This window comes from Apteryx rowi, unplaced genomic scaffold, assembly GCF_003343035.1.
Source record: "Apteryx rowi isolate R43461 unplaced genomic scaffold, aptRow1 scaffold_750, whole genome shotgun sequence".
Classification (NCBI taxonomy): Eukaryota; Metazoa; Chordata; class Aves; order Apterygiformes; family Apterygidae; genus Apteryx; species Apteryx rowi.
Genome location: NW_020451039.1, coordinates 166,052 through 180,641, shown reverse-complemented (window position 1 = coordinate 180,641; position 14,590 = coordinate 166,052). Strand labels below are relative to the sequence as shown.

General features: G+C 36.1%; 1 protein-coding gene across 1 annotated transcript in view; it reads right to left on the bottom strand.

The window, feature by feature from the left end:
• The window catches only part of ABCA13 (ATP binding cassette subfamily A member 13), a 201,325-nt gene that overhangs the window by 59,793 nt on the left and 126,942 nt on the right, over positions 1-14,590 (bottom strand). Inside the window, exons 41-43 of the mRNA XM_026088100.1 lie at positions 14,319-14,437; positions 13,632-13,719; positions 7,590-7,698 (exon numbers count right to left, since the gene is read on the bottom strand). Coding sequence (XP_025943885.1) covers positions 7,590-7,698; positions 13,632-13,719; positions 14,319-14,437 — 316 coding nt within the window. The remainder of the gene's footprint in view (positions 1-7,589; positions 7,699-13,631; positions 13,720-14,318; positions 14,438-14,590) is intronic.

Here is a 14,590-nt window from a genome sequence, read left to right as displayed (position 1 = left end):
TTAGCATAATGATTTCTTTTTTTCCTTCCCTATTATTCAAAAATAGGTGGTGAATTTACATAAAGCCAACACACTGGCTCATAATTCACAGGAAAAAAGTTCCCTTGAACTTAAGGAGAAAATTATAAAACATCATCCTATAGCAAAGTAAGCCAACACAGTTGGTATAATTTGCTAGTAGATGTTTTTTTTAAATAAAAAAAAAAATCCCACGGTATACTTTTATAATCTGTCTCTTCCTCAATTTCTCCTTCTAATCACCTAGATTGTCTTTCTTTACATACATATCTGTCCCGATACAGCTGTTAGTATGAGGAAAAATCACTTATTGGTTGCTTTCCTGCCTTTATGTACCTTTTTATTATGTAAAGCAGCTATAATGATGCTCATTAAATTGATATCCAAACACCATCTTTAATGATTTTTTAAAAAAATCCTGAAGTGTAAACAATAACTCAAAACAAAGAACATAAATGACAGATAAACCAAGAAGTTGTAAACGACAAAGCTCCTATTAAACAGATGCATGTGGTGTTTATGCAAGGCTTTTTTGAGGATTCTATTTGCAAGACTTGTGCAAACAGCCTTCAGGGCAAATTTTACCAAATCAGCATTCACAAGGGAAAAACACATGACATGTAGTATCAACAAATGCAATATGATTCAGCTCTAACCTTGTCTGCTCCTTTTCATAAATTTCTTAATATAAAATGAATCCTTCCACATCTACATTACCATCACCATTACGTTCTCCTGACTTATTGCAACCAGAATTTTTCCAGCTGCCCTATAACAACCTTCTGGGTACATCCTTGACAGAGAGTTGGTCACATTATTTTTACAGTGATGATTTAGGCCTCTTTATGGGCCTGGACCAAAAATTGTAACAGCCAACAATTCCAGTGGCTCCAAAGCCCTGCATAAAGCAATTTGGAGCAAGAAAAATTGTGACCATGGAGATCCTTACACTATATCAGGGTTTTAGTATCATGTTCAGAGAGTAACACCGTGATGCCAAGACTTCTTTAGACCTGTTAATCTTCTCTAAAGTAAAAATGAAACACTTGAGAAATAAGAGGCACCATTTCACTGATCAGAGAAAGTAAGAAACATGATTGCATACATGTTAATTCATGTATGTGTCAATTCATATATGCATTGCTCTGGAAAGCAATGAAGCAATGTCAATCCCAACACAGACAGCACAAGCTACAAGTTGTTTTGGTAAGACATGGTTACAGATTTGGAAATACAAAAGGATCCGCGTGCCTATTTCTGTTCACTCCTGGTATCACAGATAGAAGGTGGTAGGCAGGGGTGGAAAATTCAAAAGATTTTTTTTTTTAGTTTAGTTTCAGAAAATCAGAAAATTCCTTTCCTTTCTTTCCTGTGCTGTTTTTCCTACACAGTTCAGCACAAGGGTTTTTCTGTGTTTCCTTTTTTTTTTTTTAATTAAAGAAAAAGGTTCACAGTTGGCATCCCTTGTATTGCCCAGTGAAAGACTTAACTTTACACAGCTGAGGAACAAAAGAGCATCATCATTTTTACCAGTCCTGGAAGCCACATTATAAAGGAGGAAAGATGGGGGAGTATAAAGCTTTGGTAGTCTCTTCTCCTCACTTGTCAAGTAGAATATATTAATATAATTGCAAAAGAAACAGGAGACATTTCTGGAAACTGTCCACTGACAACAGAAGCAAGCACTGACTTGCTGTTGACCAGTGTCTTATTGCCATTTTATTTTCTACTTTCTACCATGGAAAGTTTGGAGAATTACATCGTTTTGGCTAAAAAGATATATTTATATACTAAATGAATCTGATTTGAAAAAACAAAACAAACAAACAAAAAAACATAAGTTGATAATCTCTACAAGTTTTTCCTTGACAGTTTCCTAGCCCAAAACAGCTTGATGAATGATTGTACCCAGAAGTAACACGGTCACTAGACTATACTGCACAAATGAACTGGAAGACACAGCATTGTTCCTGGCATGAACAAAAAATAAATAAATAGTCCAATGTGGCCAAAACTCACACTCTCACAATTGCGTAGCTACATTTTTTTGAGCTTTATTAGAGATCTGGCCCAAAATATGTTTTGCCATAGCTAATGCATAAAGTATTAGTAAAAATAAATATAATCTGTACGGTACATTTGTGAACAGAAATTTGGATTATGTTTAAACTGGGTCAGCCCAAAAGCTCTTCCTCCTGTTATGCTAGTCACTAGGAGGTGCCTAGGGAAAAGTGCAAGAACAGGGCAAATATAATTACACTTCTACAGAATAGTCTCCCAGTCTCCAAAATACTGCATTTCAGGAAGTTCATGAGCCTGAGGTTGTGCTACTGTATTTCCTATCCCTCCTTTGTTTTTTCTTCCTCCATCAATTTCTCCAGTCAGCCCTTAAACCCATGGAGATCTTTAACATCCACAGCATCCTGCAGCCGGGAGCTCCACAGTTTAACTATATATTGCAGGAAGAACCACTTCCCATTTCGGAGCCTTGTTTTTACTTTGGAAATGCCACTAGGAGCTTCAGGCGACATGCTTAATTTTTCGCAGTGGAAGAGACAATGAACAATTAATTGTTCGCTCTTTGGCTTATCCGTGATTTTGAATAAATCAATCATATTTCCCCTTAAAAAGGTTATAAAGAAGATGAGGCACTTGCAGCCTACTCCATCCTGTCTGAGTGCAACTTCCCATGCTTCTACACCCTACCACATAATTGCACGTTGCAAAATCTGTGGCTTTGCAGCAAGAATGAGAAGGACGGTGATGTGAACCAGGTGGTGGTACTTCTGCAGACAGCAGAGGGAGATACAGGGGAAGAACCCTGAGGGTCTTCATGCTTGTATGCCATTGTCTATAGGCTAAGCAGAGCTGTCCTTAGGTACCTTCTGTGGGATGTTTTATATCCGTCTGACTGAGCCTGTCTCTTGTCACACCTTCAAAGTATCTCTTCTTTCTGTTGTGTGGCATGCTGAGTCTATAGTTCTTAGATCCATTTTATTTGGACCTATACTACTAATCATAAACACCATAATTGTTACAGACTTGAATGGAAGACCAGTCTAGCTTTCCTTATGAATGAAAGTTTACAAACATTTTGTTCCAGATTAGTATAAAATAGAAAAGACTGTACTTATAACAAAAATGGAGGTAGCTTGTTATAACTTTTTTTTTTTAATAGGCTTTTCTTTGTGGGCCTTTAAAATTTATGATGAATATGTTTGTGTATAATAAAACATTGCTATTTACTAAAAATTACAACTTTTATTTTATGGAGCATTTCACAAACAGCATCTCATTAATGATTTATATTTTATCTTTCTCCCACTAACCAGACAAGGGTAAGAAGGTCCCTACTAAACAGCATTTTACAGGTTCCTTTGAAAAGGACGTTTAAAATTGCAATTTGCAAAGCGATCAGGAGACTATAAAGTCACCTTCTACCAAACTTCAGCTGAAACTGGGTCTCTTGATCCCTTAGGCTTTTTTGAAGAACTGGATCTGAAATAAATGAGGATGCTATATGAACCTTTAAAAACCCCTAAACCCTTAGCATGAAAGATTTTTTTAAAAAAAACTATTACTTCAATAAAAGTACTGAGATGGGGCAGCTACTTCACACAAAGCCTTTTTACACTGATACATTTCTGTTCTTTGAACAATGATGCAAGAACTCTCTTTTTTTTTTTTTTTTTTTTTTTTTTTTTACCTCTGGACATTACAGATATCATTTCATATGACTACCACTCCTTTCTTCATTATATAGCCTTAACCTAAGAGATATGTAATATTCCTTTCCATATATTCCAGCATGTTTAACATATATTGATGCAACTGTGTACACATAAACATGGAAAACGACACAGCCCTACCTGATCAGCACTTCTATCTCAAGCTTTAGTCAAAACGTTGCCTTTTACTTTATTCCTCTTACTTCCTTATTCCTTTTGTTCACAATTACTTTATCTAATTCTGAAATGTAGCATTTCAGAAAGAGACTTAACAACATACAAATGTCGTACACATAGGCTTAAAAAAACAGAACTTAAGAGTTTTGTCAAAAAAACAGCACATCTCACCTTCTCTCTGCTGAGTTTTCTTTCTGCTCTCAGAGACTTTTACTGTTTAACACATTTGTTTCCATTATCTGCCACTGAATTTATAACCTGCAGTAAGTCTCAGTCAATAGTACTGCCTTATTAAACTAGCTAGGAAACAAAATGTACTTAATTTCCTTTCCAGTAGGACAGGCTAGTTAGTTCTTTCCACAACAGAAACAGACTTATACAATGCTAGAGGTAGCTATCCACATGGTACTGAAGATGAGTCATTTCAGATAACAAGTATTCCTGCTGTACCAAAATAGATATCTGATTCATTAACTATGATAAACTTTTGGCATTTAATCTGGCCAATTTCTGTTCATCTATTTACAGGCATCTCCAGCTGACACACACATTTTTTCTTCAAAAACCACCCCATTCTAATTCCTTCTTTATGTTAAAAATACATTAAAAAAAATTTTTTTTTGACTTTCCAAGCATCCTCAAAGACAAGCTTACTTATAGTTCCAAGTAGGGGGAAAAAACAAGAAATCTCACCACTAGCAAACAAAGGATTTCCATTGCTGCTAATGTTGTTGGAGCATGATAAAAGGGAAGTCTCTGCTAGTCACTAAATAGCTATCACTAGCTGCCCAAAGGCATATGCATGCTCAGTAAGATCAAGAGTCAGGCTACAGTAATTTGGAGTGACACAAGGGGGAAAGAAAAAAAATCATTTTTTCACTGTTTGTTTGATCAGATACAAATCTCAGGATATAAGTCAACGTAAGGTAGCATATGCCCTTCCTATCCTCAGGCACTTCTTCCTTCAATCTCTCATACAAAACTCTGAACTCTCTTAAGTTTTTCTTCCCTGTAACCTCCTGATTGAAGAAAAGACATTAGACAAGACTAATTGCCCTCCTCCCCAGCCCCTTATCACTAAGGCCTACTGCAAACTGTGACCAGTACTGCTGGTCTCCTGTGAAAGTCCCTAGAACTGTCCCTGCAAGCAAAGCAGGTAGCGCTAGGCCCACTCTCTGGAATGACTCTTCCCTCCACCCAGAAACTCAGTTCACACTCAAGGAGCCACCACAGGACATACCTGCTAAATGGAAGGTTCCCCAGTATTTATACAATCTTTTAAAATAAGCTATTGATTTCTGTCAAGCTTATTTCAATATCACAGTAGCTGTTACTCTCTGTTTAGCAATACACATATGATAATATTTCACCCTAGTGAAGTAAGTCTCCTGCAGTAAAGCAAGACCTACTTTTTATTGAGGAAGAAAAGACTGTCCTCACACTGCCTTTTCAACAGTCAAATTATTTTTATGTCACTTAAAAGTAATTCAGAAGGACCACTTCCACTGATAGGAAAAAGTTATCCTATGAAAAAACATGGCACTAATACAAGCAAGAATTACAGAGCTGTACTTCCACAGCATCCTAACAAGCTTCATAACAGCCATTTTCAATAACATGCTACAATAGACCTTGCATATAAGCACAGTGTTTGCAAGATAAAAAAAATCAAAACAAAGATTTCAAACTTGCAATACAGTATGTATGACCACTACTTTCCAGGACTGCATAGAACCTTCTAATAAGAAAAGTATGTAAATAGTTCTTGGTCAGAGCAATATGCTGAAATAAGAAAAGTTAAAAGTCAATGTGAACCAAGATTAACTGTCCCTTATACCATTGAAAAATACTTTTTTTTTTTTTTTGAGTATGTATAGCTTGGCTTTTTTTTCTTTCTAGGATTTCCCTGTCAGGTCCTTCTCCATTAGGTCTTAAGAGAGTGGTCAATCCGTGCTCATTGCACCTCTCCAATAAAGATACACATAAGTAAATTGCTGTCTATTTCATGAACTCTATTTTTGCCCAAGGTATCCTGCCAGTAGATTACATAAACAGACCATATTTATAGATGGATAGTCGGACACCTCAAATATTTACCAAGCACTGTTTTGGTTATTTCGCTTCTTTGTCATGCAACAATGAAAAAAAAATACAGCACTTCCATAATCCTTGGGACACCTATGATTTTCTCCAAACCTAATCTCTATGGTAAGTCCTCATATCTCCATGACAGATACAAAGGGTACTTAAATGTTTAGGTTCCTGAATGGGATGTCTAGAGCTACAGAAAACAAGCCAGCATCAATACTTTTCATCAAGTGCAGGGGAAGTGGATTAAAAGTTGATTTTTATTACAAAAATCTCATTAAAATAACTGATTTAATTGAAATCTAAACTTTCTATAGAAATACATTAGCCTTGATTTGTGCTCATCATTCATTAAGAAAAATAAAACCTCAGGCATTTTGAAAGCAAACAAAATTATTCTGTTTTCACTTGACATTCTGAAAATTTTCTTTATGAATTTCTTTTTTCAGATGCTCAGGATTCCTTACACTTTTTCACTGACTTTACTCCTCTCGCCCTTCTTTATTATAAATACACAGGAGTGATATAGGATCAGACTAATATAAAAATTTGGTGGGAGTGACAGCTCTCCACATTTTCTCCTGTGCTTAGGAAGGACAGGGAAAAAAAAAAAACTTTAAAGTCTCCAAACTGAACATGTGAAATTACTTTTTTGTTTTGCTGACAAAAACCCAATGCATAAATCAACATGAACATCAACAGAACAAAAAAAAAAAAAAAAAACAGGGAAAGACAGACAGAAAGAAAGAAACATGTTCTGGGTTCTTTTCTCTGCAACACATTTTGGATGGAATCTCTGAATATCATTTCACCCTTATACATAACCATCCTACTATACATGAGCTTTTTAAAAACTCTTAAAAACTGGTCATAAGCTGTTTGAAATTTCTCCAAACCAAACTAATTCCTTTTTAATAGAACTTCAAGAATGAAAGGAACCAGAATGAATAGAACTTAGCCTGAACCGTCAAACTCAGATGTTAAAGTAGACTTCAACATCCTAAAAATTCACCTGTGTTAACAGCCCATGCTTTGGCTGAAGTCATTACCAAAAAGTGTCAGTTTGTTAAACAGGGATTTTAACTAATCCTACACAGTTCAGGGATATCCAAATCAAAGATTTTGGACATCAAATACATCAATCTCTCCTTTGGCATATACAGTAGCAAGATGTACCAGCCTCTCCTTTTTCTTAGGAAATGGGATGCTACTAGACATCACATTGCCATGTGAATTTACAGGATATTCCGGGTGCACCCTGGATATTTACATATGGAGAGAGAGTAGGGTAATGAGTGAGCTATAAATTCATACACTATTGTGCATTAACTAGCCCATTTAAGTAAGCCCTAGCAGCCCTAGGTTTCACATGAAGTAACATCCCAACTGAAGCAAACTAATTTATTTATTCCTTAGGAATGTCCTTTGTAAGAAACTCATATGGCACAGACAGCGAACTGTAAATTCAAATTTTACTCTGTAATCAGACTTGATACTATCACAAATTTTCATATTGCAAATTATTTTAAAAAACTACTTTTCAAAAGATATGAATACACACTTAAGAAGGAATATTACCATACTGTCTCCAGTCCACAGTAGGAGGCAAATTCAGCCATAGAATAAAGTTATTTAGTTCATTTAAGTAGGATGGCAGTGAATGGAAACCTTTTTGGTTGTACCACACCTGGAAAAGAGAATGGATATTGTAAATCAAAATGGCTTGAATCAGAACACCAGATCTGAAAGCTCCCATATTTTAAAGAATTGCACAAAGACATCTGAGATGAATGGTCCTCTTAAGACACCTATTTATAGAAAAAGGTGACCTAGGCAAAACAAAATCTTGTAATCTGTCCAGGTCCTTCAGAGTTTAGCTGGTTGTTTTTCACTGTTGGAGATGGTCACCGATCTTAATTAAAATTCAAATTCTCTGGTTTAATGGAACACTCTCTCCCATCCTTTACACACATTTGGTCAAAAAGGAGGAAAAACAATGCAAGAGTAACACTTGCCAATTTAATTGGAAACACAGAGAGATGAGGAAAACTAGTGTTACAAGTGGAGAACCTCAGTTTATGAAATTTCAAAAGGACTTATCTAAGTAATACCTGCAAGCAATTCATAGCATAACATGTCTAGGTCCAGAGTATGCCCTAGGAAACAGGAAAAGAAAGAAACAAGGAGGCACCCTTTACACAGTGAGTATGAAATGATTCCATAAAGGACAAAGCTGTGGCTCCACAAGCAATTATCAGTAGCTTGTTAAGCACAGAAAGAAAGTGAATGCAGACAAACTTTTAAAACAGAGAGGGCTGACAGTCTCTCTGAGGAGCACAGGAAAGTACTTTTGCTGTAACAAATGTTTTATTCTCAAATCATGCAGAAATATCCACATTTGATAAATATACTCAAAATCCACAGTTGCAGGCCTGAAGTTTCCATGTGCTAGAATCAGTGCTGAGAAATAGCCCGATACGTCCCAAAACTGACCATACTGGGTTCTAAGCTTTCTCTTTGAAAATCGATTCCATTTTTATGCCTCATTACTGTTAATCGTAGTGCCTTTGACACCACATTATCCATACTGAAAACAAAGTCAAAGCACTACGTATGTTTGTTTTTAGTTTTGGTGACACCTTTAAAGTCTTCTTTGGTTACTACCCACCCCTCACTGCACAGCAGACTTTGATCTGTCTCTTTTGTTCATACAGTTGAAGAACTCTTTACTTTTTGCTATTTGCTAATCCACATTCTGTCCATCTCAGGGTGATGCTGAGCACTTCTCACTTTGTGTCTGGACTCTGAATCATACTGCAAAGTACACATATTTGATCTGGATTTTAAATTACAAATAGACCAATAACTGTCCAAATCAAGTAGCACAGAGCTCAGCTCAAGAGAGCTGCCTAAGTATTTAACTCAGTACTTAAAATAGTGACTGCACTGTAGACAAATTTTAAGACAGGGCTTTCTTACTGTGATTAACATCCTCCTCCTAGGATTTCAGTTGTCCTAAATCCTTTCTGAAAATTATTATCTATACAGTTATATCTTGGAAACTTCCCTAAAGATTGTTTCCTCTTCACTCAGATGCAAGACCTAAACATTTTTGCACTTTTATCTTAAATATATTTTAATCCAGCAGTTCATTCATGTAAGAATATCTGGGCCTCCATTGCGATTAGCATTTACTCTCCAACTTATACCTGGGATGATAACATCTGCCAGAATAACAGAACTCTTCACAATATCTCTCCCTGTAACAGCTTCTGTACCAAAACCTGACCATCAGAACCTAAAACAATTCCCTGAAAACATTACTAATGCTCTTTCCCAAGCGTGTTTGCAAAATCTCTTCTCAAAGTGATTTTGACCCAAGCAAACTCTGCTTATCCACAGTAATCAAGTCTTACCTCATTCCAGACTCTGACATCATTATTGGCAATGCTACACCATACCACACCTTCATCTTTGCTTCCTCAGTTGTGCTTGCTCTGCGGTACTCATGTTCTGTGATATGACTGTTATTCCATAAACTGATATTCCACCATGTTTTTGACATGCCTTTTACAGTACCCGGTTTCAGATCGTGAATTAATAATTCTAGCTTCTCCATATTTTGTCCATGCTACTAACATTAGCATATAAATATTTCACTGACCAGACCTAACCAGTGYAAATTTCTTTCAATAACTCTATTATTTATCAGACTTCAAACATTTTTTTCCTGTTGTCTATTCATTGATCTTGTGGTATTCTGTTATAAATTGCTATATTATCATTTGCTTTTCCTCTCTCTGTAAATCAAAAACAGTTGTAGAGATGGCAAGCATTTCATCCAATGCTTTTCCATTGTTTGTCCCTTGAAAGCTCTTTTCAGTCATGCTGTTGTAAACCCTACCTTAAGAGCCTTCTTTAAGTAAATGCATTCCCAAAACTGAACATCCTCAATCTATTAATACAGGCCTCCACCATATTATCTTTACAGCTGCTTCAATATCTCATCAGCATCTTATGTCCCACACTTAAAGAAAATAAAGAACAAGTCTCAAACTTCCTCCCTCTTTAAAAACGTTCATGCAATTACTTTGTTTTCCTCCAGTTCAACTCCCCCAAAATACTATACATACTAGGTATCCCATTCTTTTATCAACAAGAGAGCTCCTTAAAGAGATGAACAGAGAAGTGCAAGTCTGTGCACTCCTGGATACACCTAGAGCAAAGAAACAAAAATAAACGATCAAAAGTAGCCAGTCTTTTTCACCTCCACACACCCCCATTTCTTCTTCTATCTTGTTTGGAAAGATTTGTGCAGAACAGAAAGTTAAACATGCATAATGAAAATCCACTGCAATTACATTCATTGTATTGGAAAATGGCAATTAAAAAAAAAAACAATAAAGCAAAATTCTGATGACACATCTTCAGTTAATTGAAGCAGGGGAAAGGTCTCAAGTATTCACAGAATACCTTAGAAATATAATAATGTGACAAATATTCAAAAGAAAAGACAACAAAACACAATAGAGCATTGTATGTAACAATATATTTCAATTTCCTGCACAGTAATTAGAATTCTTCATTCAAGCTAAATTATGTAACTGAATCAAATCACCAGGAAATAACTGAATTAAAGCTGGATGTTTAATTGTTTATAATCTGGCAAAAAGAAAAGAGTCTTTGAGGTTATTCTCTTCATCAGAAGATACATTTAAGCCCTTTTTCTGAAGTCTTATGGCTTATTCTAAATTGATTGCAAAACTAAAATAAAAGATATATAAATATTTAGTGCCAGCCAAAATACTTGGCATATTCTCTATGCACCACACACACAATTGCTTATTGGAGGGGGGGCAGGAAAAAGATAAGCAATGGAAAAAATACATAGATTAACATGGTTGATTTTTTTTTTTTATCATTTCGTCTTCCACCCATAGTGGATAAAATTCCTTCCCCAGAGAAAACACTGCCTCTTCCCACATTAGAAATACATAGTGCAAAGATGTGCTTCCCACTGTTCCATACCACTTATACCTGTTCCAAAATAATGCTAGACTGATGTTTTGGCTGACTAACCTATAGCCTATAATGAATATTGAGTGATCAAGAAAAAAGGGAGAGGAGGGAGAGAGAAATCCCTGAGGATATCTGGGCAAGTTTCATTATGGGGAGGCAGACAGAATGGGTATTTGACTGGAGAGATGTAGCTTCCTTCAGATACTTTTACTAGCACTGTAAAGCCTCAAATCTCAACCTCTCAGATGAAAGTTTCAAAGTGACAGATAAATTGCCTTTTACGACTATTGAATTTACCACATGTTCTTCCTATTTTCAATAATGTTACAAACAGCAACTATGAAATTATTATGGAACACTTCTTGCCCACATTATCAAAAGAAACCAAGGAATATATAGTCAGGAAGTCTGGAAAAATCAGGAAAAACAGAGTTGAGAAGTTGTTGCAGTTTTACCATGCAGCAGGAATCATCAATGAATGTCAGTAGTCAATGCTTTTAATCAGACATGGTTGGCATATGGTAGATATACTCTCTCGCATGCACGCACACATACGCACTCTGTATGTAAGTGGAATCTGCAGCACAATACCATAGCTAAAGTAATAGACCTCTTTCAGAATTTGAACAGGCATTTTTAATTTGAATTGGAGAAGTGCAGCTGGCTCTTGTAGTGGAGGAGAATAACATAAGGATTCAGACATTTTCTAAAATGAAATGAATCGTACAGTATGTCTCTTCAGATGCAAATTTCCCATTTTCTTTCATAACAGGCTATGTAAATGCTACATCCACCACCTTGTGAACAAGCCTGAAAGGTCAAAGTAAAAGTCTGGTCATTAATTACTGAAAGGTTAATGCAATAATTTGACATTGCATCAGTTGAAAGCCACTTCCAGGAGGTATTTTAGATAACACAGTGCCCTTTATAAATCTACTCCACTATTTTCTTTGGCTCTGAAATACGAAGCTTACTCGCTAACAGTATAACCATAACTTATCCTCATGCTGATTGCAGGTGGAGCTGTGTGCCAAAGACATTTAAAAAAAAGGACCCTGACAAAAACCACAGTGCAGGCGTGTCAAAACAAGCATCTAAAATGATTAAAATACATAGAACAAAAACAGTAGTCAGAAAAACACATCTTAGTGCAATCCTCTAGGACTTCAAGTTCCTAATTAAGGATTGATGAAACTGGAGTTCAAAGCTGTAAGAAAGCCAGGGGTACAGAGGATGAATGATCTAAATGAAAATATATATGAGTTGATAGGTACATTTTTAAACAAAACTACATGGAAAAGGCATTGCAAACAGTCAGTGTTTTTGCAAAATTAAACATGAAATGATGTTGGCAAGGACTGGAGAATATCTACATCTTCTTTTAACTACCCTTTGCCTCCAAAAGGGATTTGGGGATAGAGCTTAGTTAGGCTGTTCTTTCTCTTCATTTGTATGAGCAAATAAAACCTAGTTTCTATACCCTATAAAACAACTTAAAGGCAAAATTATCTTTCTTTCATGTTCTGATGTAGAATGCAGAAGGTCCAGCTTTCTTAAAATGACAGCTACCTCTGTTAATATATCTGTTTCAGCCCAGATACAAAAATAGAGGCAACTCACTGAGATTCTTTAACGCTCCTTGGAGACTGCTGTTCCTCTCTTTGCTACTGGTCTACATTTGCATGGACATCAAAAGAACCTTTCACACATTCCTAAGGAAAAATCTCTCTTGCACTGATAATTCCCTTTTAGCCTCTAGATCCCATACCAAGTTTTCACATTATGGAGATACTATATCTTTCCCATGTGTCTCAAAAGGCCTCAAGAAACGGCCCTGACTCGAGTTGCACTTAGAGTAATCATTCTGTCCCTGGCTCTCAGGGGCAGCTCCAGAAAGAAGACAGGGGCTATGAGGGGCAGTGCAAGGCAGTACAAACTGCTATCAGAAGAGACTCAGATGTCAAAATCTGACCTATTGCACAATTTCAGCACGGTAAATGCCTGTTTCTCTAGAAAAAAAAAAGAGAATAATAGTTACTTATATTTGAAAAGTGGATTACAAATGCAGGGTGGTATATTTCTTATACAGAAGTAGATACTCCCAAAACCTAAATCTTTACTTTTTTTTAAAGCAATCAAATTGAAGGAGGAAAAAAAGAGAAGAAAAAAAGCCAGCAAAGAAAAATATTCCTTGCAGGAATGAAATAACCATCAATAATAACTCATTTTTTTAAAAGTTCAGTGGACTTTTGTCAATTCTGACATTGACTTTTTGTAGAACACAAAGAATATAAAAGATTATTTGGGCTGACTACTAGCAAAGAAGTTTTAAAGGCAAGCTCCGTTAGATTCTGAAGTAGGTTCACAGGAAAAATAACAGAAACCGTATCATTTGACTCATTTAAAACTGGATTATTCAGAACACTGGAGAATACTTTAAGAATTATGAACAGAGAAATAGACTGTAAGATCCAGAGGGTTCCTCCCAATTTCTACCACAAGGATTTTATGTAACAATGTATTATTTGTTAAGCACTGTAAAGTTTGGAGCCCAAATAACTGATACATGCATACACACACACACACACACACACCCCTTACCTTGGCCAGAGGCTTGTATTTGGTATTATTCAATTTTAGATCTTGAAGTTCAAAGGCTGTCTTCTCTCCAAAAGACCAGCCACCATATCTAATAATATAAAATAAGGTAACAGTAAATTACCTGCCTTAAGCTTTGCCTTCCTTAGCAGTCTTTTCTGACCATAAAAGTGGAAATATCTATATTAAGGTTTATTTATTCCAACTGAAAGTAAAACTTAACCCCTCACAACTGGTATCAGAGAATACAAAGTCTTGCTGGAGGGTGGGGTTGGGTAGGGAGAGAGAGGGGAGAACCAGAAGTAAGCAACCACCCTTATTAGTGCAAAGAAAAGATTAATTTGAGCACGTGCACCAATATTTGACCAAGTCTCTGAGGAATGGAAACTATATTGCTTGTCTTGTGTAGATATGTAAGTGTTTCTTCTTTGAGATGATGAAAACACTCATTGTGTGGCAAGAAGAGCCAGGCCATGCCTACAGGCAATTATCATGCAGCTGTTGGAGGAAACTCAGAGGTTACCATAGTGGAGGCTCCACATTGCCTTAGCCTGGCTACCTTGATAACAACTAACAGAAAAAGGCAGCTACTCCTCATACTCCTAGTGATACAGGTCTATGCTTTGGATCAGGAAGGGCAATGTGTTTTATACATGAAGGATAAATGTATGTTATGTATTTTAAGATTACCTTGGTTTGTTGGAAGGCCTGACTAAATATTCTTCCACAAAGAACCCTGAAAGATTATACAGAATATGTCCTTTCTTATTCTTCACATAGGGAGCAGAGACATTGAAACTTGCACACATCTGGAAACAATACATACGAAATCATTAAAACCCTCTTAAAAACCTGTGACACTATGTTTAGCCATATTTTTGAACTTGTACTCAGAATTTATGGCATTGCTTTTCAACTGTATTTGCCTTTCTCAGCTTTAATAGCTTTTCAAGAAATTATGT